We start from the raw sequence: 26,384 nt of genomic DNA on the forward strand, positions 1-26,384 counted from the left end.
TCTTCATTTTCAGTAAGCTCAGATCAGCAGAGGAAGAAGTTAATATCAAAATTGCTTATTCTGTTGTATTCCACATGTGAAATAAAAAGAAAAAGAAGACAAAACCACTTTGTGATTTACATTTGGATGCATTGACTTAAATACCTAAAATATTTACTAAAATGTGGTTGCAATACCCTATAAAAAGATAGGTACATAGTAGAAGTTTTGTGTAGCTTTTCATTTTGCCCTGTTCTAACACTAACACCACCACTTGTGGTAAACAAGAGAAGCAAAATAAGTATTGCACTCACTGATGTGCTTAGCTCAAAACACATCTACTGTTGAAATTTTGACATTAGACCCTGAATGTATTCATATTTTAGCTAGAGATGTGCATCAGTTTAAGAATTATTAATATTTAAGGTGTTGAACAAGGTAATGACAGTACTGAAATACTTTATTGTTTGTGCACTTTAAATATTTTGGGATTTGCTTGGCAGTGAAGCCTTCTCTTTTTTTTCTGTTATACACAGCTGATAAAATTCTTGTTTAAACTTCTTAAAAGCCTGATCCATCTAAATTGCAGCAAAATAAAAATATTTAACCCATAATAATAATACTGTTCCCAGTATAAATAGTCATGTTCTGGCTGGCTGTATGCCCTGGTGATGGTTTTCATAATTTTGCTATTATCCTTCCATATGATGTGATTCAATGCCGTGATCAGTGAGTTAGATTTTGGGTTTATCCCTTAGAGTAAAACCTTAGTTTAATTGAAGTGGTAGCAACACATAAACATTGTTTCCAGTAGATCCAGAAGACCAAACCAAGAGCTTCTTTTGTCTTTGAGGGAGTAATTGTAATTGATTTGACATGTATACAAATGAAAAGGATACTTAACCAAAGAATAACTTACAAGGAACTCTTCTTGATTGTTTTGTTAAATGTTTTTTCTATAGAGAATCCAGCACAGGTTGGGAGAGGCTATGTAGCCATTACTATCCTTGACATCAATGACAATGCCCCTGAATTTGCCATGGAATATGAGACAACTGTCTGTGAAAATGCTCAACCTGGTCAGGTATGGCTTGATAGGTTTTATGTTTATTTTTACAGATAGGAAGCCAATTGTTTTGAAAGTCTGCCAGTTTTAAGATAAAGAAAAATCAGGTTATGACAGTAAAAATGAGACTCTTATGTACAGTACAAGCAAATAGTAAGAAAGGTGCAGATGTAAAAATTACTAGTTGAAGGTACTTTTAAAATCTCTGGCTTTTTTATGGGTGTAACTGACAGATTTTGCTAAAGTCACCAGGTTTTGAATAATATTAAGAACACATACTTCCTCCTAATTTTGCTGGAAAGAGGGAAGTTGTAACACAGAGGTTATTCTGTGACTAAAGGCCTACCCTCACAAATGAGTTATACACTTTTATTCCCCTTAGCAAGTAAGGGCCTTAAGGACACAGTTTCAAAAGGGGAATGTATTCCTAGTGTTCTTAATTACCCAAATGAATTCCAAATAGCCCTAGACTCAATTAAAGTTATATGTTGTTTATCCTTGGTGTCTCTCATATTTGGTCTTTTCCTCTCTACTTGCTAAGATCTCTCACAAAATGTATATATTTTCTCATTCTCTCTTCTGGCTCCCAGAAAACTAGTACAGGTTGCACCCGCACAGATCCCACATATTCCCTGGAAGACTTTGCACTTTTGTGCCCTCTTCCAATGCATTGACCTTCCTGTGTCAGGTGTTGTTTATTGCACATTTCAAAATCACATTATAATCTAAATTCTTAATGGAAAACACTACGACAAAATTCCAGAAAATATTAATATACTTATGGCATGCCTTTTGTTTTTTCATTATATTAACAAACATATATATTAATTAAAATGCTCAATAGCATAATGGTTTCCTTGCAAACATTTACAATGTTGATTGCAGCCACAGATAACTACAACAAGAACCATACAGAAAATATACTTCTTTCATTTCTATGTAGCTCTGGTGAATGACAGGATCTAACTTTCTCCCAGGCCCTGTGGATCATTGCTTTGGCCAGTAAATTTGGTACAGATAAAGTAAAGAGTCGGGTCACACTTTAATTTTAACAATGTTTATACATGCTTGGAAGATTAGAAAACCAAAATGGAAGATGATCAGGACTCAAGGGAGTATTGATACTTTATTAGGCAATAGAGGGGTTATTCAATGTATATGTACAATGAAACTCTGACATATTTCAAAACAGGTGATCCAGAAAATTAGTGCAATTGATAAAGATGACCCACCAAATGGCCATCAGTTCTACTTCAGTTTAACAGCAGAGGCAGCAAATAACCACAATTTTACACTACAGGACAACAAAGGTAAGAAAATTTTTTTTCTGTAAATATTCAACACTAACACCTTTCATTTTCAGTACAGCATGCTCATTATGACCTACATAAACTTCTCTTCTGGTAAGAACATAAATTAAACTACAGTCAGCCTGGAAAATAATATTATCTGTAGACTATTTTTCAAGGGAATTAAGCTGTTGTTTGAATCATTTAAAGCCTTGAGCCAAACAGAGTGGCTTCAAATCTTTAAATCTTTCCTTTTTTTTTTTTCCCATCAGTCACTCTTCACATTTTTTTCCCCCCGCATTTATAAGTTTTTATCTAAATTAGATTTTACCTTAGGGCAGTGACTGAAAAATGTCCAGGATTTCATGTTTTATTAATATAACTCAGGGCATAAAACAGGAGTGCACAGTTAATGGAGACATTTTGTGATTTGGTTTTTGGTTTATTTTTAGAAAAACATACCTTTTCAGTAAGTATACCCCCTTTTGAAGAATGCTTTCGGTAATGAATGCTGCCTGCACTATTTGCACAGACTTCTTATGATTGCTTCCGCAAAGACTCTCCTTGACATCACATTTTTGTTAGTTAAAATATCTGAGAACACACTTCTAATTAGTGCCCTCATTAGTTGCACTGCATAGTACAGCAGCTGGGCATGTGTCAGTCAGTTTAGCTATTAGCTGAAGCAAATAGAACTAAATAGAAGTGATATTGCTCTTGCACTGCTCTTTTATGGATCAGTACTAAACCAGAGCTACAAAGTCATCCTATTAGTAAAACAAGAAAAACAGGCATGTGGTGGACTAAAGGACACTTTTTTTAGAGCCAGACTGAATAACATTCACGAAGTATAACATGTGGCCTAATAAAGTTCTCTCATGCAGGTCTTCGTTGCCTTACCTTGCATGTAGTTACTGAAATGCTTAATTTTCTTCATATGAGCTGCTTGAAGTTAGAAACTGAAGACTCTAACAGAAATAATGATCAAAATAATAAAAATGCAGTAGAATAAGACTATTCAGAAATCTTACATTGTTACAAGTTCTGTAAAGTACTTAATGAAAGTTCTTACAGAGAATTTATAATTTGAAAAAAGTAATAGTAGATTTTGGCAATGCCAGTAAAATCAATGGAGTTACAAAACGGAGCAGCAGTTCCCTCTTTTAATGTTATAGTTAATATAGTTAGATATAATTAAATGATGATACTTAATTCTATGCATATCTCATATGATGCTATAGGAAGAAGTGATTGCATGTGTTGCCATGAATAGATAGGTAAGCAGATAGATAGACAGTCTAACCAAACTAACTTTGGTCTGTACTTCCAAGGAGATGTAACTCCATACCTCACAGGAGCTGTCAATATGTATTGAACACAGTGAGACTTGCACACAGCTTCTCCAACACATGGGCTTTTTAATCACAACAACTCAGAGCAACATCGAACTATACATTTTAGGCTGATTGTATTAGTCATCTTGATTCTCAGAAGAGACTGAAAACAACTGCATATCTTTGCTACATGCGCTATTACCTCTATTTGTGCTCTTACCGGATTTTTTTTTTTTTTGCATTTAAAAAATATTTCATTGATCTTCAGAACCTGTTCTCCTATTAGTATTGTCATTGCTTTCATTAATATAATATGTGTATCTTTAAATAATGAATATAGATGCTTGTAAATTAACGTGAATGTATGTAGATACTTAATCTGATCACCAAAGGGTAATTTTTTTTCTTTTTTATTATGATCTCATCTTCAACTGTCTATCAAGAGTGGGAAACTGTGAGCTTAACTCAAAAAAAACCCAAATTGACCTCTGTTATTTTTAAACAGTCTTTCACAGAAAATAGAAATCTTTTTTGTTAATCAGGTATCATTTCTCAGCTGATTGTACCTCTGCACCTTCAAAAAATATATGACCACGAAAGCCAAACTTGCTGAAATAATATAAATGTGTTTATAAGTCTTTAAGTGAAAGGTTATAGTATTTTATAGGCTTATGTTTTAGAAAAGTCACATATTTTATAATTTGTCTTTTTATTCCTTTATCTAGATAACACTGCAACAGTATTAACCAAAAGAAATGGGTTTCGAAGACAGGAACAATCTGTTTTCTACTTGCCAATATTCATAGTGGACAGTGGATCGCCTTCACTTAGTAGCACTAACACCCTCACCATCAGGGTCTGTGATTGTGATGCAGATGGTATTGCTCAGACATGCAATGCAGAAGCGTATATCTTGCCTGCGGGACTTAGCACTGGAGCCCTGATAGCAATATTGGCTTGTGTCTTGACACTGCTAGGTATGTCTTCTTTCTGTTACCCTTATTTTCCATTCAATCCATAGTAGCAAAATATATGTATGTTTAAGGTTCAATATGCCCCTCCACCCTGGTTTCTGTAAACAAGCACAGATAACATTCTGGGAAGAACATCATTTTGTATCGTGACCCACAAAAAACCCTTTATATTGGGACTTTCAATTTCAGATACTTTGTTTCTATGTCAAGCCTCCAGACATATGTAAGAAATAATATTAAAAGATAGCATTTGCATCAAATGTAATATTTGAGATAGACAATACAGTGTACAGAAGCACTTGGTTTAGCATATTCACCCTATAACCAGTATCGGTGTGTGTCCCTTTTCCATAGGCATAACTGGTTTTAAACATTTATTGATTTCCATGGAGCAAAAGACATTCAGAAAATGCAACAAATTTAATTTACTGATGAGAAATATATTTAATTGGATTCTTCTACAGAATGATCTTTTATTACTTCTATAACTGTTACTTTATTTGTTACTTCTGTAAACTGTTAGATTTTATGTTGAGCACTGGAACTGCAACAACATAAAAGGCAGTGGAAAATAGTGGAACAGTGTCAACATTCTAGTTTAGTTAGTTACCCATTTACCGCCTAGTCATTAAACAGCATGATGACATGGGAGATTAAATGGTTGAATCAAGGAGTAAAGACGAAGGAGAAGGTGAGCAAAAGTGCAGTTTTGCTTATTGTCTGAAAATTCGTGTGTTAAGAATGGTACCAATTCAACGCACAAGAATTTTTTTAAAAATGTTGTTATCATTAGGAGATTTTTCTATTCCCTGTCTGTACATATCAGTCTAAGGAAAAGGAGAAGACCACAGTCTCCTTATGTTGGTATAATCCCAGTGGTTCTTTATCTGTCACTGTTATCCAATTATCCAAGTAATTTGGATAGGTCAAATGAAGAAACTTTTTTCCACACTTCTGTTCATGGCAGTATTTCCACCATGTGTAGAGAACTCTTCCTTCGCACTCTGATTCACATCACTATAAACCATTAGAAGGAAATGTTCCTTCTGCTAAAAAATATTTCTTCAGAACTCCAAAAATAAAAACCTGTTGCATACTTTTTTACAGAGTAAGAAAAAACACCACCTCTGCAATGAACTCAACCAACTTACTCAGTAGCTATATAAAGGAGGTGGCATTTCTAAAGTTTTCCATCTGTGTGGCAAAAACCCACTAACTCCATAAGACTGTTAAATCTCACTCAACACATGGTTAGGCCTAGGTTTACCGAGAAATGGAAAGGAATGATTGCCAAAAGTTTTACTAAACATTTTCAAATGCCATTTTTCTAGTAACGTTTTTAGGCAATTTATATACACAAGTGAACTTTATTTGGACATGAAGCTAAATGGTAGAGTTCAAAAAAGACATGAAAATATTCTTTCTTATCAACTGACATTAACATCAGTGGAAAAACACTTATTTTAGACTTTAGTCCAATATGCTTCGGAAGAAAGTTTGGTAACAATAGCAGTTCATTTGATCCCAAAACAAAATGCCACCATTTCTGTTATATGTAAGAAGGGACTTTCTGAAAGTGACAAAAGAAACTACTGTAGATACTACACAGCCTGTCTTGGAAGCAAGCTTTCCTTAAATAGAAGCAATATGACTTAAGAAGACCACTGAATGGAGACACAGCATGTTACCAGCAGATAACTTGCTTGTACACCAGTGTTCAAATACAGCCAATAAATCAAGAAATGGGAACTCTTGTTCCAGTCATTTTTACAGTGTGCTGAACAAGTGTTTGGAAAAGAATTGAGAGTAAGGTCTCTGAACATAGTGTTTAAATAATGGGCTATGCTATCATCACTTCCAATCTAAACTGTTCACTTTGTTTACAGTTCAAAGGTGCAGGCATAGTTTAGGCTGCATTTATTTGATAACTCTGGCTTTTAATCCTGCATTTTGGCACTGTATCCTACTACTGTTTTGTTCCCAATCATGTGCCAGTCTCCACAAGGAAGAGGTACCTAAGCGTCACTGCTGCCCAGTGAAACCCCAGTCAAGTGTTGCTGCTTGTCTGGTCCCAGAGCCTTTCTTCTATCATTTGTTCCTAGAAGATGTTTTCTGGAACCAGCTGCATGGTAGTACTGCTAGGAATTTACTTTTTCACTTCTGCTCTTCACTTTCATTCCTGAGAAAAATCTTGAAGATCCACTAGCACAGCATAAAAATTCAGCTGTTGGCAGGTGGTTCCAGGACTGGGACCAAGGGATGCCTGTATTGTGTAAAAGTTTATCAGTGAGAAGTGGATACAGGCTACTGGATCAATATCTTTTTCTGACTCAAGATTAACACGCAATGCAAATCCAGTCACATTCATCAATGTCATCTTAATGTGAGTGCCAGTTGTAAAGTAGAGGAGTCATGATGTTTGCATAAAATGAATGAGTGCATGCATTCTGGTACCAGTATCTTGAATTCTCAACTGGCTCTTATTTTCTTAAAGTATGATAGTATGATATACTTTGATAGGTGATGTTTTCTTGCCCCATACATATAACCATTTGTCTTGAACCAAGGCTCAGATTGTCTCAGTGGAATTTCCTAGAGTTACTATTTTTACTTAAGCAACCAATTCATTTTAAAGAAGCACAATATTTTCACTTATACTAAAATGGAAGAAATTTAGTAAATCATACTATTTTATTATAATTGCATATAACATGGTATAGACTATTTTTTCAAACTAGAATAATTTTGAAAAGTTATAAGCATTTTACCAAAATTTTTTTCTATCCTCATGCTGACGGATGGAGATTTAATTGTAATTTTTATTCCACGAGAAAGTTTCAGTACTTTTTTAATTATTCAAAACAGTTTTGCAATTATGCAGTAAGGCTATGTGTTACTAAAGAAAAAAACAAAGAAAGAAAGAAAGAAAGAAAGAAAGAAAAAAAAAAGCAAACCAGAACCCAAACCCTAAAAAAAAATATGCTTGTAATTTATTCTATAAAAAGCTTATGAAGAGGTAGTTTGATTAATTCTGAACTGTACACAATTTTCAGGGAAGTAAGTAGGAATTTTTTGACTGCTCTGGAAATTACACAGTAACTTAATTCAAGGTAATTTGGTTTTCAGTTAGCATCTTTTGGACACAATAAATGTTTTTGTAACAAGTGTTTAGAATAAAATACTTATATAAAATCACACACACAAAAAAAGAATACTCACCTGTAGAAAAACTAATGGTATTTGAGAGGTTAAATATTTGTTTTACATGGAAGCAGTGGAAAGCTAGATTGGCATAATACTTTGTCATGATTTTTTCCTTCATACTTCTGAATGTGATCTATTAGTACCATCCATTTACTTATAAAGACTGAAGAAAGCCTACTATTGGTGTGGTACTAAAGTTTGTAATTAAATTATACATTGATTTGACTTCAAAATAGAGCTTTAAAAAATTTGTTTTTCAGTTGAAGACAACAATTTTGTTATTATTATCACAGTACCTGCAAGAACTGAATTAAATCAGCACACATAACTGTATGATTTGTAAACAAGAAGAAACAGTTCTAGTCATAAGTATCTTATTCTCTGAATAGGTAAAATCTGTACAGAATGTGACTATGTAGTATATGTGGGTTTTGGTCTTGCAGTTCTAAAAGTGATAAATGTATAACTGGCGGTGCCCAAAGCAACACATTCAGAAAGTGGTTGAGTATGCAATGCAGAAGCTGTTTTCTGAAAGTTATGGAGGTGATTAGGGTCACTCAGTGTGGGCATTTAAAGGTCACAGTCACTTTGCAAATATCAGTCCAACCTGATTAAACAACAGTTACAGACGAAGCTTGTTAACTGGGAATTAAATTCAGGTTTCCTGAGTCTTGGCTTTTGTAATCCCCAAATCTCATCTGACTGTAGTGGCAAATGCAAGGTATAACTAAATAGTTTGTTAGTGTGCTGCTTAGATGGCCGAAGATCTCTAATCATCAGCTTTATGAATCATAACACACCTAAGGCATAAACCAATGTGCACATCTATTTGCAGCTGATGTGGCTTACTGCTATAGTAAATGCCAGGCTTAGGGGTGTAGTGTATACAAAGCACAGTAACACTTGTGATTTAACTCTATTTCTTACAGTATAGCTCTGCATGTCATCTTCTCCCTCAGGTTGTCTCACGACTTTTATGGCTTCCTTACAATTGCAGTGGCAACTGCAGTTGTAATTGCCTTGAGTACAAAAGGAAAGATAAACACTAAAATAGAGAAATATGTTCAGGTGACATAAACCTGACTTTTGACAAAATGGAAATTTAGTGATAATTCCATAAAGCACATTGCAAAATGGCAAAGAAAAAATCCACTCTTGTATTCAAAGGTGTTTGTTAAAGACTGATTTAGGTGAACTGAAACTACCAATATTAGAGTTAAGTTTATACTGACACAAGGATAAAACTATGTATTACCACAGCCAGTATAGAGACAAATTACTTTTTTTTCTTGGCTACTGTACCTGTTAAACAAAATCAATATTTCTAATAATTCGGGTAAATCAGAAGAAATAAAAGGTTAGTTGAGATCTATCTTTGCTAATTCTGGTTATTAAATCTTTAGTTGTTTCTAATATGGATTGATGTTTATTTGTTATATCACATATGAAATCAGTATTGTCATTTCATCTCTTTAGCATGCATTCGGTGTACCAGTATGGAGCCAAATTAGTGCCTTCACTGTGCCTTAGAGCTTTTCCACTGAATTATTTTTTCTTTAAAAATCATGAAATTAAGTTTTTAGAAGTTCAGTCAGTCACTAATTACTGACCTAATCTCTGCTTTTGTCATAAATGTAGGAAAAAATCCCTACTATGATTTAATGAGAAATAAATAAACTTTGAAACAATTTGCATTTGATTTGGATAGCAATGAAAATTGTTTAGGGCTTGTTTTCATCTCTGCAGCTCCTGCAATGCAGCTAAAGCTTTGTTCATTTAGAGGTTAAACTTTATTGTTCATAGCTGTTGGAAAGGCTAGAAATTAATGATCTTGTATAGTCATCTAAATGCTAAAATATTTAACCTTTAGAAAGACTCCATATTTTTCTTGGCTTCAAGCAAGTGTGAGAGGTAGAAAGAATACTATATAAAACATTCACTGAATCTTGATTTTTATTGTACCTTTAGGCAGACTTTCTTACTAACTTTCGTATACTACACTTATTAACAGGTCTTTAACTTTCAACATGAAGTATGTTAAGAGGGACAACGGAGTGAAAATGCATTTACACTTGAGTAAAATAAATGCTTAATTATATGACAATATAATTTGTTGCGGTAAATGTCAAAAATAATAAGAAGTTACGTCAATAGAGATTTTGGTTAAAATATGTATTTGTATTATGAGCAAGCTAATTTATCTTTCACTTTAAAATATATTGTTTACAATATGGAAAAGCATTAAGAGTGGAGTGCAATTGTCTCTGATGAGAATTTTATGTTCTCTGCTGTATAATTTACAGTTTAATTTGTATTATACAAATATCAGAGTGTTTTGAAATTTCGTAAAAGCCACTTTAAAGGTCAATATCTCATATTATTAAACTGCTTATGTAAATATTGTTCAAAGCAAAATGCCCCAAACTACTACCTTCTGAATAAAATACATAAAGCATGAATCAGGTGGATGCCAGTGGCAAAAAAAAAGTGAAAGATGTTGATTATGGAGTAATATAGCCACAAGACATCTCTTAGTAGATGGATCATTAGGTGTGCACCTGGTACTAAAAAAAAATTGCTGTCCAATGTATTTGTCAAAAAGTTTAGGGAAAAAAACCCACCTTGTTGAATTTTATTTTTAGTGATGTTGCTCTAAAGGAAAATAAAAATATTACAGAAAGTCATTTCCATGACTATTCCAGAATTTAACCAATTCTGAATAGTACCGTAATATCTGTACACATATAAGATACAGCTTTTTTGCATGTACAAATGACTGGTTTATTCTAGCCCAGTGATCCTAATATTAAGTCATTCCTCATAATGACTGATTTTAAAAATTCATCTATGAAAAGAAAGACTTTCAAGAAACGTAGTCCTACATCATTAAAATCCACCTGAAAAACAGCACAGTCATTGGTCACAGCCAGTATGGCTTCATGAGAGGAAAGTACTGCTTATCAAACCTGATTTCCTTTTATGACAAGGCAACTCACCCAGTTGATCAAGTGAAGCCAGTTGATGTAATCTTTCTGGATTTCAGTAAAGATTTCAATAGTGTCTTTCACAGGATCCTTCTGGACAAAATGTCCAGCCTGCAGCTGGACAAACTCATCATGTGGTGGGTGAGCAATTGGCTTACAGTTTAAGCACAGAGAGTAATAGTGAAAGGAATAACATCAGACTGGTGACCTGTCACTACTGGGGTTCTACAGGGCTCCATCTTGGGCCCTATGCTCTTCAACATCTTCATAAATGACTTGAATGCAGGACTGGAAGCAATATTAAGCAAGTTTGGACATGATACAAAATTGGGAGGACTCCCTCAGTGGCAGAGAGGCCCTCCAGAGAGACCTCGACAAATTAGAGGACTGGGCAATCACCCAGTTCAACAAGGGAAGTTCAACAAGGGAAAGTGCCGCATTCTACACCTGGGATGGGGCAAACCTGGGTGTTCATACAGACTGGGGAATGCAATGCTGGAAAGCAGTGCCATGGAAAGGGACCTGTGAGTCCTGATCTATGGTAAGTTGAATGTGAGTCAGCAGTGCCCTGGCAGGAGAGCCAACCGTGTCCTGGGGGGCATCAGGCAAAGCATCGCCAGCTGGTTGAGGGAGGGGATTGTCCCACTCTGCTCTGCGCTGGGGCGGCATCACCTTGAATATTGTGAGCTGTTTTGGGCACCACAATATAGGAAAGATATTAAGGTCTTAGGGAGTGTCCAAAGGAGGGCAACAAAGACAGCAAAGGACCTTGGGGGGAAGCTCTATGAAGAGCAGCTGAGGGCACTTGGTCTGTTCAGCCTGGAGAAGACAACACTGAGGGGAGACCTCATTACAGTTACGACTTCCTCATGAGGGAAAGAGGAGGGGCAGACATCTCTCCTCTGTGGTGACCAGTGACTGGACCCTGGGGAACGGCCTGAAGTTGTGTCAGGGGAGGTTTAGGTTGGGTATTAGATAAAAAGTTCTTCACCCAGAGAGTGGTTGGGCACTGGAACAGGTTCCCCAGGGAAGTGGTCACAGAACCAAACTTGACAGAGTTCAAGAAGCCCTTGGACAATACTCTTGGGCACATGGTGTGACTCTTGGGAATGGTTCTGTGCAGGGTTAAGGGTTGGACTCAATGATCCTTGTGGGTGCCTTCCATATTATGTGATTCTGTGTAATCATGCAATTTATGGAGACCACTCTTGAGACTACCTAGGGAATCTCAGGCTTAATTTTATCTATATTACCTTTTAGTTTTTGCTTTTCCAGATGTTTCTACAGAATTTAATTGGCATATCAAAGTGTTGTAAGTAAAGACTGAAAACCTTATGAATGCATATAATAACATAATCTTAACATTAAAAATAAACATAAAAGCAAAAGAGATTAATTGAATATGGAATGGCACTTAGCAATGTACTGTTATTTTTTACAGTCATAGTGATGCCTGCTATTTTCTAGGAGTATCATTAACTCAGCAAATGTTATCCAGATGCTGCAATATAGTATTAATTATTTTCTAGGAGGATGATTCACACTTCATCATGTCCCACAGATGGGTGCAGTATTCATATTATTGGTTCCACGTTCTGTGTGTCAGCAATGATATTTCTTTACCCAAACTGTATTTGAACATGAAGAGCCTTGAGCTAGTTACTCCCAGTGCTTTTGACTGTCACTGCAGTTTAGCATTAGCTGAAGTTGAAAGAAACTTTAAGGATTAAAATTAAATAACCATTTGCATTTCTAGCACTGGTTCCTCCAATAAACTCCAGCTCTAGCAGTTCTCATTAGATGTAATTCATAAACCTCAAGTGCTGCACTTTACACTTTTCAGGAAAGCAAGGTCTTTTGTAGAGGTGCTTTTAATCCATGAATGAAGACAATCTTATTTTATGTGTTGCTGCACAGTCTTCTGCAATTCTAATTTTTTTACTTTATTTTTGTTCAGCAGAGATTGGTCATATACTTCAATTCAATCTCTTCCTAAATCATGGTTGTCAAATTCTATTCCATTACTTTATGAATGTGTTCTTATCATTTGGGCATAGGATATAGTGTTAGAGATGAAGATGCTAATCCAGAATGATTTGGGAAATAGATTCTTTAATGTGTAAAAAGCTTATGGTTTAAAAGCTTCTTCAGAATCTGCTAGCTTTCGTATCTACCTGCATAAATTGCCTACTATTTCCTTGGGTCTTTGCCATATAAATTAGTGAGTACTTCCAGCACTAGTAAAAATATGAGGAAACTTCAGCATTGCTAAAACTTCAGTCTTTCTTTGTTCCAGTTCTTGTCTTGCTGATTGTCACCATGAGGCGACGGAAAAAAGAGCCCCTCATTTTTGATGAAGAGAGAGATATCAGAGAGAACATTGTCAGGTATGATGATGAGGGTGGTGGAGAAGAGGACACAGAGGCTTTTGACATGGCTGCCTTGAGGAACCTCAACATCATGCGAGACACCAAGACCAGAAGGGATGTGACACCTGAGATTCAGTTCTTGAGCAGACCAACTTTTAAAAGTATCCCAGATAATGTAATTTTTAGGGAATTTATCTGGGAAAGACTAAAAGAAGCTGATGTGGATCCCTGCGCACCACCCTATGACTCCCTGCAGACATACGCGTTTGAGGGGAACGGCTCGGTGGCAGAGTCGCTCAGTTCTTTAGATTCCATCAGCTCAAACTCTGACCAGAACTATGATTACCTCAGTGACTGGGGCCCTCGTTTTAAAAGGCTTGCAGACATGTATGGGACTGGACCAGACTGCTTATACTCATAGCCTTGGAACCTTTCTCTGAAAATGCACTGAAGAATATTGAAATAGAAAACTCAACCTTTCGGACTAAGGAAAGTTGTAAATATTTCTTCATTTTTAAACTTTTAGGTTGTTGTTTTGGTTTTGGTTTTTTTTTGCCTTGGTGGAACATATCTTCATTAAACTTGTCCTAAGGACTGCACTGATCACACAGAATATGAGCATTTAGTGGCATTTTTGATAAAATGAAATGCTCAGCCACGTACAAATAGATAGCAACACTCAAATACCTACAGAGGCATCTCACTTCCAAGAGTATGTTACTGTCACCTCAACGAGCTAGGGATACACTTTAGATGCCTTCCCAGTATTGCTATATCCAGAATACAGAGTCTCTGGTATAAGAAGAAACAAATTTGTAAATTTGTAATTCAGGACATTACAATATATGGTATTTACACATGCAGAGTTTTTTCAGCAGATTTTCTTTACAGTGGGCATGCAACTTGCTAGAACAAAAGCAGAAGGACTGACGTGAAAACAAACAAAAGCCCCGGAGATATTATTTTTGTGTTTCTCTGTGTTCTCAGAGCTATTTGATTAGAAGTCTCTGCAATTTTCTGGGTAGCTTTTCAGAAATTATTGTTTGTACTAAGAAATTCCACAGTATTTGTCATTGACTTACGAAGTAGCTTATAAACCATATAAAATGAGAATAATTTAGATGTAGTCTTATGGTTGAAAAGTTTTGTGATGCCTATGTAGGTATAGAAAAGATGTTGCTATCTATTTGCTATTTTTTTATTCTCTCTTCTGATTTGTACAGGAGAGTTTATCCTTTTTTACTATTGTTTGACATAAAGTGTTATATTTATTTTGGAGCTCCAATCTCCACTAAATTCAGGTCCATTTTACTGCCTCATGGTATTAGACTTGTTAGAACATGCTGATTTTTCTCCAGTCTCAGATAAATGTAGGAAATGAAGCATGGAAATGGATAAATGACAGTAAAGCAATGCCGCCCACCATTCATCCCTTAGAAAGGAGAGCAGCTCCAAGGATGTACAGTTGTTCTTCTGAGCCATTACAAAGTCTGGGACATTTAAATAAAATATTTGTACATTGAATTTTTTTGACAGAAGACTACAGAGGTAGCTGGGAGTGTCTTTAATCCAAGATTTCATTTTCAAGGTTAAACATGCTATACGCTTCAAAGACTGTAAACACCTTGCTTTTCTCCTTTCCCTTGTCTTTTGCTGCTGCTGAATGACAGTAAAAGAGTTTTCAATTTCTTGAAAGTATTGCATTGCTTAACATAAGACCAGCAATGTAATGCTATTACCTTCAAAAGTCATCTTTATATCCTGCTGCACATAAGTTTTTTTTCCCCAAAGGTGGTAACTCACTACACATAATTTCTACACTGGTTCAGGAGTGCCAAAATGGAAGGACTACTGCTGTTGGTTAAAATACTGTATGGTTTTGAAGTAGGATTTCTTAGAATAAGACAGCTTTTTTATGATTCTGACAGTATTTATACTTCATATTTCATGATTTATTACTAGATAATAAGGCATATATTCAAGTTAAATAGTGGTTTTAGGTATATTACTTCAGATTTTTTTGTTTTGGATAAAATGTAAATGAGTTCCTAAATTAGAGTCTGCTCCTGCAAACTTTTTTGCTTGTACCTAACTTGAAATTACTTCACTTGCCTGCAATTACTGAAAGGTATACAGAATTGTTTGCAGAACTGTCTTTGTGAATAGAAGGTGCTCCATAGAGGATGATGCTCACTCTAAAAGTATTTCTTTCTGAAAGAAGGACCCTTGTACTGAAATCCTAATGTATGAGTGACATGAGGCTGGGGGGTGAGAAAGTATCATTAAGGCTTTGTAATTTTTGCAGCCCAGCATTATCAATTAACTATGTGGAAGTGGCCTTCAGCTCCATCAAAAAGAGAAAAATAATTTTAATAATCTGCAACACATTTAATTTGAGTTACATTTTAATAGACAATCATTGTTTCATAATTCAGTAGATCTGCTTCTAGTTGTATTAAATATATATATATAGGTATATATATATATATGACAAATTTTGTAATGAAACTGAAAGCTATCGTCCATGACTTTTAGTCATACATGTAAGATTTTCAATAAAAAAATTAAAAAGAAAAAAAAAAAAAAACCACGTGTATACAGTTTAATGAGAGTGAGATATGCTGCAGAATTTAAGCAGGTATTAAATAAGGAAGTTTTTGAGAAAACAATTTTTTAATTAATCTCCTTGTTGTTTTTCAGAAGATAATTCATGCATCTGAATTAAGATGTCAAAAATGCTGATTTTAGCACAAAATACTCAAAGGAGATTTAAATGTGGTTTGGAGTAAACATCCCAGTTCCCTTGCTTTTCCACCTTCTGTATCTTTAAAGAAAACCAAAAGGGTCCACTGCTAGGAAACTACGTTAAGGTGGTTTTTTTGGTGTGCTTTCTATGGGAAAAATTCCTTTTTATTCTGATGCCATAAAAACTCTTTGCCTATATAAGTTTTCTGTTGCACAGTTCTAAAATAATTGAATAAGCTTGCTGTTACATTATATATGCTTGCCTACTGATTGTATTGTTGCAGTAAGAAAGAAAGGTGGAAATCCCTTATGTTTGATGACGGATATAGCATATACACAAGGTATGCATAGTACACATAATAGATAATGCTCTCCATAAGTTACCATGACTACAGGATTTCACAGTTCAGAATCTGATTCAAATTCTTTCTTTGAGTGTTATTTATTTTGCACACCATGAAGTCGTAAAGTATATTCTAGTGACTAAATAGTGTAAAATGTTAGAAATATTTTCTCTGTCCTAGAAAGGTAATTAAGTTATTTGAGCAATTTAATTAGAAAGACCCTTTTAAATTATTTAAAATCTTATTTATTTATTTAACTTTCTGAAGAGTTTCAGTATCTAACTAGAGGCTACAAATTCTAGTTAAAAAGTTTATCAAACATTGTAATCACTTCCATTTTATATTGAAACACCTCTTTCCTTCCACCAAGTGCCAGTTGAATAGAGTTATTTTAAATTGATATTTCCAAGCACTTTGGAAATTGCACAGTTTTAAAAGTTTTATTTAAAAAAATCAACATAAAATTAATCTATTTGGTTAAGATTTATGGTAAAGACTCCTTACTCTGCCTTGACCAGTGTGAAGTCTACTGAATTCAACAATGGAACACTCTGGCTTACATCTTTGATTCAAAAGAGTAAACTTAGTGTACTTTCTTTAAGTTATATCCCTCTAAGACATAGTACGGGCCTTCCTAAGCTTACTGATTCTGATGGCTGGGTTAATACAATTGCTGTAGGACTCAAGATGTTTGATGATCCCAAATGAAAGTTCTCCTTGTTCCTAAAAATTAAGGGAGATAAAAAAAAACAACTTCCTCTTTACTGCTGCTTTTATTTGTTGTTTTGAAAGGAAGCAGGAGGATTCATCACATTTTCATTTAAAATTGGGGTCTTTTTTCAATTATTTCTTCCTGTTTACCTTTCAGATGCTAACAGTAATCAATAAATATTTCCTGTCCTTAGCAGCATCTTATTTTTTATGGACAAATACTCTTGTATGATACAAAGAAAAGTAGTAGTTTGTCATTCTGAAAAGAAAATAAATATAATATAAAGTGTACAATCACACTGACTTTTAAGATCAATAAAGAGTTGAAAGGGGAACACCATTACCTATATCAAATCTAGTATTAAATTCGTGGTCACAGTCTGTCATGGAGCTGATTTAAATTTTTTATATGTAAATTTTTTTCTCTACTTTAAAATCTATGTAGAATAATGGTGCTTTGAGACATCTTAGTATTCACCTCATTTGTGATATATGGGGTCAAGTATATTTTTATTGATCTGTGGCTCTAAAAATTAATTGCAAAAGATAAAAATATCACTTTATTTATTTGACAGAAACAAGAAAGTCTACAAAATAACCAGAGCTCTACACGTTGCTGTCTTTACCGTCTTTGCTATCTTAGTGATGGCAGCACTAAGTTTGCCAGATCTATATCTAAGTTTTCCAGATACATCCTAAGATATATTTTCTCCCCAGGATCATTCCTTTCAAACCAAGAACTCTTCCTCTGCTATTTTCGATGCAGATAAAAATGCATTTTATATTTTACTGAAAGTTTTCTTTGTGCATATCTACCTGAAGTTTTGTTCTTTGAACTAGGATATTCACAGTACACAACAGGTATAATCTATTTTCTAGATGAAGGGAATGAAAAAAAAAATCTATATATGGTAGTCTAGACTTTACCTTGTTACGATACTATATCTTTTCTCACAAAAGAAAGAAAAAATTTTACCACGTGGTACATAAAATCTGCAAAACCTTAGACCATATAGAATTGCATATGGAAATATATTGTTTGAAAAAACTTGATTTACCTAAGCATTACATGATACAAGATGGTCTCAAAATCTTTAAGTGAATCTTTATGTATTTAATGAAACACAATGAAAGAAGAAAATAGCATAAGAATTTTCTGGAAATCAAAAAAAAAAATCTCATTTGAAACCACAATGGTGTCTCACATAGGCACATCTTCTCTTATCTCATATGTTAACATATATTTCCTAAAATTACATGTATATTAAATATACCACCCCCACAGTATTTCTTTTCAAATACCCTTTTTTAATCTAAAAGTATCTGCAAAAAGTAATCCTACTTTCAAAGACTTCTTCTGTCCCCATCTATATCTGATGTAGAAGAATATAGTTTAGATTCAGGCAAAACTTTTAAGATTGCCCCCACAATGAATGGAAACAGGTTTCGGATTTTGACCCAAAATAGTTTAAAAGCTGTTAGAAGCATTACAAGGACTGTTACTTCCATGATTTTTTAAAGCCATGGGTTATTTCATAATAAATGGTATCAGACTGAAATTACTATTGCTAGAAATGGTGTAAAGTTAAATGGAGTTTACTATTTGATTGATTAACTAAGATCATAAACCTATTGTGCAGCATAACAGCAAGTTGAATGCTGAATCAGTACTAGAAAGAAGTCAAGGGTTTTATTTTCTTCTTCTACTCACCACCATTTCAGCCAGTGTCAGAATTTCTTTTCACTGTACACCAAAGCAAAATCGTGTTGAGTCTAAGTTGGCCTCAGTAGGGAGTTAAATCTTTTCTCCTCTTCACAAAGACTAAAAGACTGTTTACTAGGTCATTCTATGCAAATATTCTTGTCTGATTATGTCTGGACTCCTCGCTCATAATGCCTAAGACCTGTGAAGTTGTTGGGGTTTGGAGGTTTTGGGTGGGGGGTGGTGGGCAGAGCATATTGTTCGTTTGTGGTTTTGGTTCTTGTTAAAATTGTAGTTCTTGCTGAAATGCTTATGATTGAATGAGTTGACCTTTTTCATTGAATTTTTTTGTGTTTATTTTTCTTTGGTCAAAACCATACCAGCATTGTATGCCCTGACTTTTCTTCTATTTTGACCTCAGCCCCACCTTTTTTCTTTACTGTTAATAGCACAAAAGAAAGGTACCCCCTCTCTTTGGTGTCAAGAAGCTATAAAGAAAAAGATAAACATAGGATCAACATACTGCAGTGAAACTAATCTGTCATTTTCTCTAAACACAAGTTCACAAACACCATAGTTAAGCTGCCATTAACACCATTCAAATCATGGCATGGATCTAATCTTACAACTTTAAAATATATTGTCCTTTTCCCTACCAGCAATGTTTACACATTTAATGAAATCCTATTAGATAGGATTATCAAGGTTTTTACCTGTAACTCAGTTTCATCATTATTATTTATGTAATGGTCTTGATGCACAGAAAAAGAAGGAAAAATTTAAAAAGTAAAACAGAAAAAGTACAAAATGCCCTCATGTGCACTGACATTTAATGTAGTGTTTTAATTATTACTCTGCCTTACTATTCCCAATACACTGATAGCTTTTCCTCTCTTTGAGACTAACTGCTAATAAATTAAGATAAGTGTGATATTGAGCCAGATATTCAAACCACATTAGACCATTTGAGTCTGACAAGAATGGACAGTCTGAATTTCAATGTCCTATTTCCTTAAGGACCAAAACATCCTTTATTATTATCATCACACTGTTGAAATTATATGGAGAGAGAAGTGTTTACTGATGCACCTACAAAATGCTTGGTGAAATTTTGATCATATTGTAATACTTGGCAGATCTCCCTCTGGCTTTCAAGAGGTGTCAAGATTTATTCATTGGTGGGAGAGACAGATAGATGATCACTTACAGCATCAAGATGAGAGATTGTTGCTTTGAGCTGGATACCCTTTCTTTTTACATAGCCTCTTCTACTGACTTTCCCATTTTGGAAGTCACAATCTGCTTCTTTTAATGGTAATGCAAGTAGCTTAATAAGTTGTTTTTAATGGCATAAGCTACTTAGGATCAGCATAGTTCACATAACCTTGCTGTTACAAACAGTATTCTTGCTCATAAAGATCATTTCTGTGCACACACTAAATACAGACAGTGATACAAAAGATTTATATTTGATGAAGTATGTATGATAAAATACTCTCTGAAGAAAAAAAGCAAAACAAAACCCAACCCAAAACATCTATTTCTCCTTAAAATTAACATATAGAATTTCCAAGATGTGAAAATTAAATTATTATACCTTTCCTCAGACTGTGTGAACTATCTGTAGCTTTACCAATTTCTATGACTTGAGGTACAATCCAAATTAACCATAATCTTCTTGTTTTGAAATATGTCGTCATGCTGATGCTTGAGATTTTTTTAACATAGAAAGGGGTGGTGGCAACAAACTGACAGAGAGTTTAAGAGTATTAAGCTATTCCTGGTGGTTTTATCGTTTCATACATGATCTAATGATGTGAAAAATAATGTTTTACCAGATGCTACTGGAATACAATTTCCTCTGAGCTAATGATGTTTCCATCCTGTGGAACAATATCTTCCAACAGTCTGCAGTGCTTGACCTGGTCTCTTATTCAAGTATAGAGAAAGAAGCAATAAGGGGAGAGATTAGATACCTCAGTGATAAGCTTAATAAGAAATTTTCTATTCCTCAAGACATTAAGGTTTCCTGGTTTTTTGTGTGTGAGGAACACATGAAGAGTTCTCTCATAGACATGCAACCTGTTGATGCAGTTATTATTTCTGTCTGGATACTTGTTCATATCTTTTCCCCTTCAGTTTCTGCTACTTTGTGACATATTGAACACAACTACAGAGATGAGTAAGTGTGGTGTATTTAGCTCCAAGGATATGGTGAAGATTCAGGTAGTATAAAAAATATTATTTTGTAACAGTAAAAACATGAGCATTTTTGTCTTCCCCTTTATCTTCTTCTCTCCCCTTCTATTGTCTGTTCTCTGAAAGATAATATATGACACTAACGTTTTTGCTAATGTTTTGAGTACACATTTGGTATCTTTTGTAGTAGTTATGTGTAGAAGGTGAATGGAGAACAAGCCAGTGTCAAAGTTAAAAGTTGAGAATTAGGGAAAAGATTTAATAATTTCCTACTCTTTTTTGACAAACTAACTTTGAAGTAGAGCTATGATTTATCTTTCAGTATAAGTTATTCTATATGATAACAAAATAAAATAATAGGAAAAATCGATGCTTAGTAACAGCTGATCATGAAAAGGAGATTAATATGTATGACAAATTTTTTTTACTGTGGCTTAGCACAGGTCAATATGGTATATTGGGACTTAGAGATTAATGTAGAACAACTTGGCTCATGGACAAAGCACTTTCATGAAGGGATTTTTAATTCATATAGCTACTATAAAATATGGGGTTATTTCAATATTCAAAAGCCACTGTTCCTTGGAAATAAACGGAGTAACCAACATCCAGACTTCTTGTCCTTCTGAGAACAAGTAGATATATGCAAAGAAGACAGAAAGGGCAAGCTTTTAGAATTTAACACCTGTAGGGAATATGTATGAAAATGCAGTTGACTACAACTGAAAGCAAGATAGAAGCACAGGAGGCGTCTTTCATTGGCATTCATTCTAATTAGTATAATTTAGCCAGTTGTAGTCTGTATTAACAATTGTCGTATTTTGGTCTGGCCTTTGTTAACTACAAAAAACACAAGATTTATGTTGCCTTCTGGTGAATTCTGCATTCGTGAAGAGGTAAAGCAAATACAGACCAAAGCTGTGTCTGTCTGGCAGTCTGGCCTCATATACAATATAGATAAGATTGATGGTATGTGTAGACCATGCTGAATGTCACATGAAAGGGGGTATTTTCTTAGACCCTTTGTTCTTGATTAGTCTGTCAGCGCCTCAGGAAGGCTATGTCCCTTTTGCCTGACCAGTCTGTTGGCATCCTGTTATGAGGACACTCATCTGAGCAGTCCACAGGATTGAAGGGCGGTTCAACTACCTTGTTCACACACCAACAGCATCAGAGAGACCCCCTCCCAGGTCTCCTCGGGTGAGTATGTTACCCACTGCCAGCGACTGCTACTGCCCTTGAAGGATTCACAAAGAGCAGTTTACAGAATAACACTGTTTGTTAGTGTAATAGAAAATTGTTACCGGTTGAGCTTCAAAGATTGTGAGTTATATTATCGGACTGCAAAAACTTATTCAAAGCAATATACAGATAAGCTCTTGTCGTGGGTTTACTGACCAGCTGCCCTCTGGGGCTGAAAATAGTTTTTTCCAGGTGAATTTCTGGAGCAAAGCCAACCAACAGTTTTAGTAATGCCACTGCCAATTACATACTTAAGAAAGCGGAAGGGAAGGTTGTGGCACAGAAGAAAAATGGAAGAGCCAGTGTAGCAGCCAGCCCTGTTGGGTCTGGCTGTGCGTCCCCCACCCCGGGCCAAGTCTGGCCTGGGCTAGGGGGGCCAGACCCCCTTCTCTCCTGTAACAGAGTAGAGAAAAAAAATTTAGAGAAGAACCTAGACAAGACGTGCTGCAGAAAGAATTCCAGCAGAGAGATAGTGCAGCCTCCAAGGTCAAAGCTGGCAACTGGAGGAGAGAGAAGCCCAAGTGGGGGGCTCCTTTTCCCCCCTCTCTCTCTTTCTCTCCCTTCAGCAGGGAAAAGACTGAAAACTAAAACAACCTGCTGTCTGTAGAAGATTGCTGGGGAGCAGAGACCCTCCTCTGCAGCTCATGAAGGAACCCATAACGAGGCAGAGCAGTGCATGAAGAAGATGTGGCTCCATGGGAGGCCTAAGATGAAACAGAGTCTTGCTGGAGAGACCTGTGGCCCATGGAGAGAGAAACATACACTGGAGCAAGTTGGCTTGGGCAGGATCTTGTGATCCCAGTGAGGGATCCACGCTGGTGCAGCTGAATTTGTGACCCTGAGGGACAGCAGAGAATGGAAGAACTGTTGCCTGAAGGTGGACTCACGCTAGAGAGGTCTATCAAAGACTCTCTCATGGGGAGGGACCCCACAGGAAACAAGGGTGGACTCAAAAGTCATTATTCCCTGTGACTCTGTGGTGAAGACTATGGAAAGACAAGTGTCCCCTTGCAGTCCATGGAGGACCCCACAGGGCCTGGGTAACCCCCACCTCCAGTCTTAGCCCTGGAGGGGGATAGGTCCAACCCTGAGGTCAACATAGAAGAGAGAAAGAGAAATAGTTCCAGCTGCAATGAATCAGAGCTGTTGTCCTAGAGATAATAGAAGAAGAAGTTTCTGGTGCTGCAAAATTATTTAAAAGACCTGTAGCTCTGGAAATGGAAAAGAGACTGCTTCTCCTCCTGAACTGTTACAAGGGGGGAGGAGTACTTTCTGTAAATACATAGGCTTTTACCTAGTTAGAATTGTTGTGTATAGGGTTCTTTATCTTCCTAGTAATAAATGTTAATTTTATTCTCCCCACATCAGATGTCTGTTGTCTGCATAAACCTTTTCTCAACTTATAGCAATTGTGTGGGGGATGAGAAAAAATTGGCCCAAAGCAAACCCACGACAGCTCTGATCCTTAACAAAAGCTGACTGGTAATAATAATTCATCATGCATAGAGTATGGTTCTTACACAACTGGCATCCCTGTGGGGGAGAAGACTGGTTCAGACTGATCCCAGAAGTTACAATGGAGTCTTCCTTAACTTCTCCCCATTCTTAACTTACTTTTATAGTATTTCTTTATGTTTAGGTAGAGCTTGAGTGACTCTACCTATATTTCATGCTCATTGAGGAGAGATTGTACCTTGGAGGCAGGTAGCTTTGGGTGGGAGGTGCACCTCAGGATTACATCTGAGGTAACCTTGGGATGGAGATGGGTGTCAGTATCATGTCTAAAGAGAGTGATTTTGCCAGTTTCTGGTTCAAGAGTAAGACATCTTTTTTTATCTCCCTTGCTATGTGATTTATCAGGTAAAAAGTACCACTGAGTTCCCTCCTCTGCAAGGATTTCAACAGAACCTGGCTGTCTCCACTCTGCTTCACTCTCCATTTCATCCTCCCTTATCATATATTGAATGAGGGAAGTTGGGCATGTTGACTGCATTCCCTCAAGGGAGCAGTTTCAATATTTTTGAAAATTAAAATAGTATGGCCACATTTACGTAATAAGTGATTGGTTTTTGTTTGTTTATTTCAGTCCTGGCATAAGTCTGGAATAAACCATTCCCGAGGCAATGACATCAACAATGCAATTTCAGTGTTGTATATGGGATTGCAAGGAAGTATCAGGAAATAGCAATGAATTCTGAAAATGATTTTGCAATGCAAAGGTATGCAAATAAATATTCCATTCCAGTGGGATGGAATGCTGTAGGGGGGGGAAAAAGCACACAAAAAGGCTTCCCATAGTTTACTTTCATACATTTTACGTTCCATAGAGTTTCAAAGAAAAAGAGATTGAATTAATTAGCTTAGTTTTTCTGTCTCTGAAGTAAGTGTTCTAGCAAATCCACAGTGAAACAGAGGCATACAAATACATTGGAGGGCCAGTAAACTTTGCTCTGAGGTAAAAGACAGCTTAACATCCTTCCATTAAGTATACAAGTAGACAAATACTTGATTGATATTTTAGTATGAAAGAAGCCATATTTGCAAGTAACCAGAGAGGTTTTGAGAATGTACCTTCTCCTCAGTTAACTTATTTCAACAGCAAAAGCTGGTTAAGATCTGCTCCTAAAGTAAAATATGTATTTTAAAAACCTTATGGTTTAACTGAGATTAATAAATAAAAACTTTATTGACATGGAAAATCCATCTGAGGAAGGATAATTAATTCATCCTGTTTGCCATTCAATCATAAGAAAATACAATGACTTTGTAAATTCAAAAATCTGTTTCCTCTTTGGAAACATGAAATTAAAGACCCTCACTAGCAAGTTGATTGGGAAAGTAAAGTGTGAGAGAAGCTAATGGCCTTAAACAGGTTACCTCATAATGACATCTAAAGTTAATCTGCCATGTGTTTAAGGAATCATCAGGTTAGAAAAGAAAAATCACTTGTCTATTAGAAAACTGAAGTGGAAGCAGCTCCGGTAAGCTCTCATCAACTTCAGTAAAAAAACAGGTTTTGTTCTATCAGTTTATCTCTGTAATTTGATGATGGATGGAAATAATCTAAACCAGTTGATACAGGAAAAAAATTAATACATTATTAATTTTAAAGGTGACCATACCGTCCAAAAATAATCAGTGGGAGGTAATTCATCAAAATTCAGGCAAATAAATCTAGACTGCTCATATTTTTACTGAGTGGATTAAAAAGGATGCCAATACTCTTGACAGCAAAATTATTTTCTAAAGTAAATGGGATCTCAGAGAACATGTGTTCTACTGTTTGCTTTCCACATGTTTAGGAGAAAAAAAAAACAGCCACAGAGAAACAGAAGACATGAGTTCAAAGAGCACAAAGAGGACTTTTTGTAACTACAGCAGCTGTATTATTTGTCTTGCAGTAGCTCAGAATTTGTGCAATATCATGGCAATTATTTTGTCCTAGTACAGCAGTGAATTGACCCAGAGAACAATATCATTTTCAGTGAATGAGTCCAGGTTCAGATCTTCAAAGGTATTAAGGCATGTGACCAGTGACAGCTATAGGCTTCTAAAGGGCTGGGAACAGAACTGAAAGTCATATGCAAGTTTCAACTTTTAATATTTTCTTTTTTTAATTTACTCTTTTATCTACAAATAACCAAAGCAGTGTATGAAATTTTATCTGCCCAATTCCAATAAAACTGTGTAAGCTAAATTCTTCAGGTAACCTCCCTAATTTTTCTTGGGAATCTTTGGTAGTTCAAAATGAAGTATTTTAAAATTTCTAATTATCTATGCCTACTTTCCTCATGTATTCAGTTTGTGTGGCCAGGTTTTGAGGTTGAGGGTGTGGCTTCAGAGGTGGCTTCTGTGAGAAGTTGCTGGAAGCTTCCTCCATGCCCAGCAGAGTCAATGCCAGCTGGCTCCAAGACAGACCTGCTGCTGACCAAGACTGAGCCATTTAGAGATGGCAGAAACACCTCTGTGAGAACATATTTAAGAAGGAAAAAAGTTACTGTGCACATGTAATTGAGCTGTGAGAAGAGAGAGGGAGAATATTGACAGGAACAACTGTGCAGACACCAAGGTCAGTGGAGATGGAAGGATGGAAGGTGCTCCAGGTGCTGGAACAGAGATTCCACTGCAGCTCATGATGAAGACCATGGTGAGGAAGGCTGGTCCCTTGCAACCGATTGAAATCGACGTGGGTGCAGAGATCTACGTGTAGCCCATGGAGGAGACTCACACTAGAGCAGGCAG

At 35.7% G+C, this 26,384-nt stretch overlaps 1 protein-coding gene across 1 annotated transcript in view; it reads left to right on the forward strand.

Annotated features, from left to right (window-relative positions):
* CDH7 (cadherin 7) overlaps positions 1 to 15,770 on the forward strand; it is an 85,245-nt gene extending 69,475 nt beyond the window's left edge. The window contains exons 9-12 of the mRNA XM_050323345.1: positions 942 to 1,063; positions 2,238 to 2,355; positions 4,394 to 4,645; positions 13,127 to 15,770. Of these exons, the coding sequence (XP_050179302.1) occupies positions 942 to 1,063; positions 2,238 to 2,355; positions 4,394 to 4,645; positions 13,127 to 13,620 (986 nt within the window). The 3' untranslated portion in view covers positions 13,621 to 15,770. The remainder of the gene's footprint in view (positions 1 to 941; positions 1,064 to 2,237; positions 2,356 to 4,393; positions 4,646 to 13,126) is intronic.
* The last annotated feature ends 10,614 nt before the right edge of the window (positions 15,771 to 26,384 follow it).

Source organism: Myiozetetes cayanensis, unplaced genomic scaffold (genome assembly GCF_022539395.1).
Source record: "Myiozetetes cayanensis isolate MyiCay16 unplaced genomic scaffold, myiCay2020 scf1, whole genome shotgun sequence".
Lineage (NCBI taxonomy): Eukaryota > Metazoa > Chordata > Aves > Passeriformes > Tyrannidae > Myiozetetes > Myiozetetes cayanensis.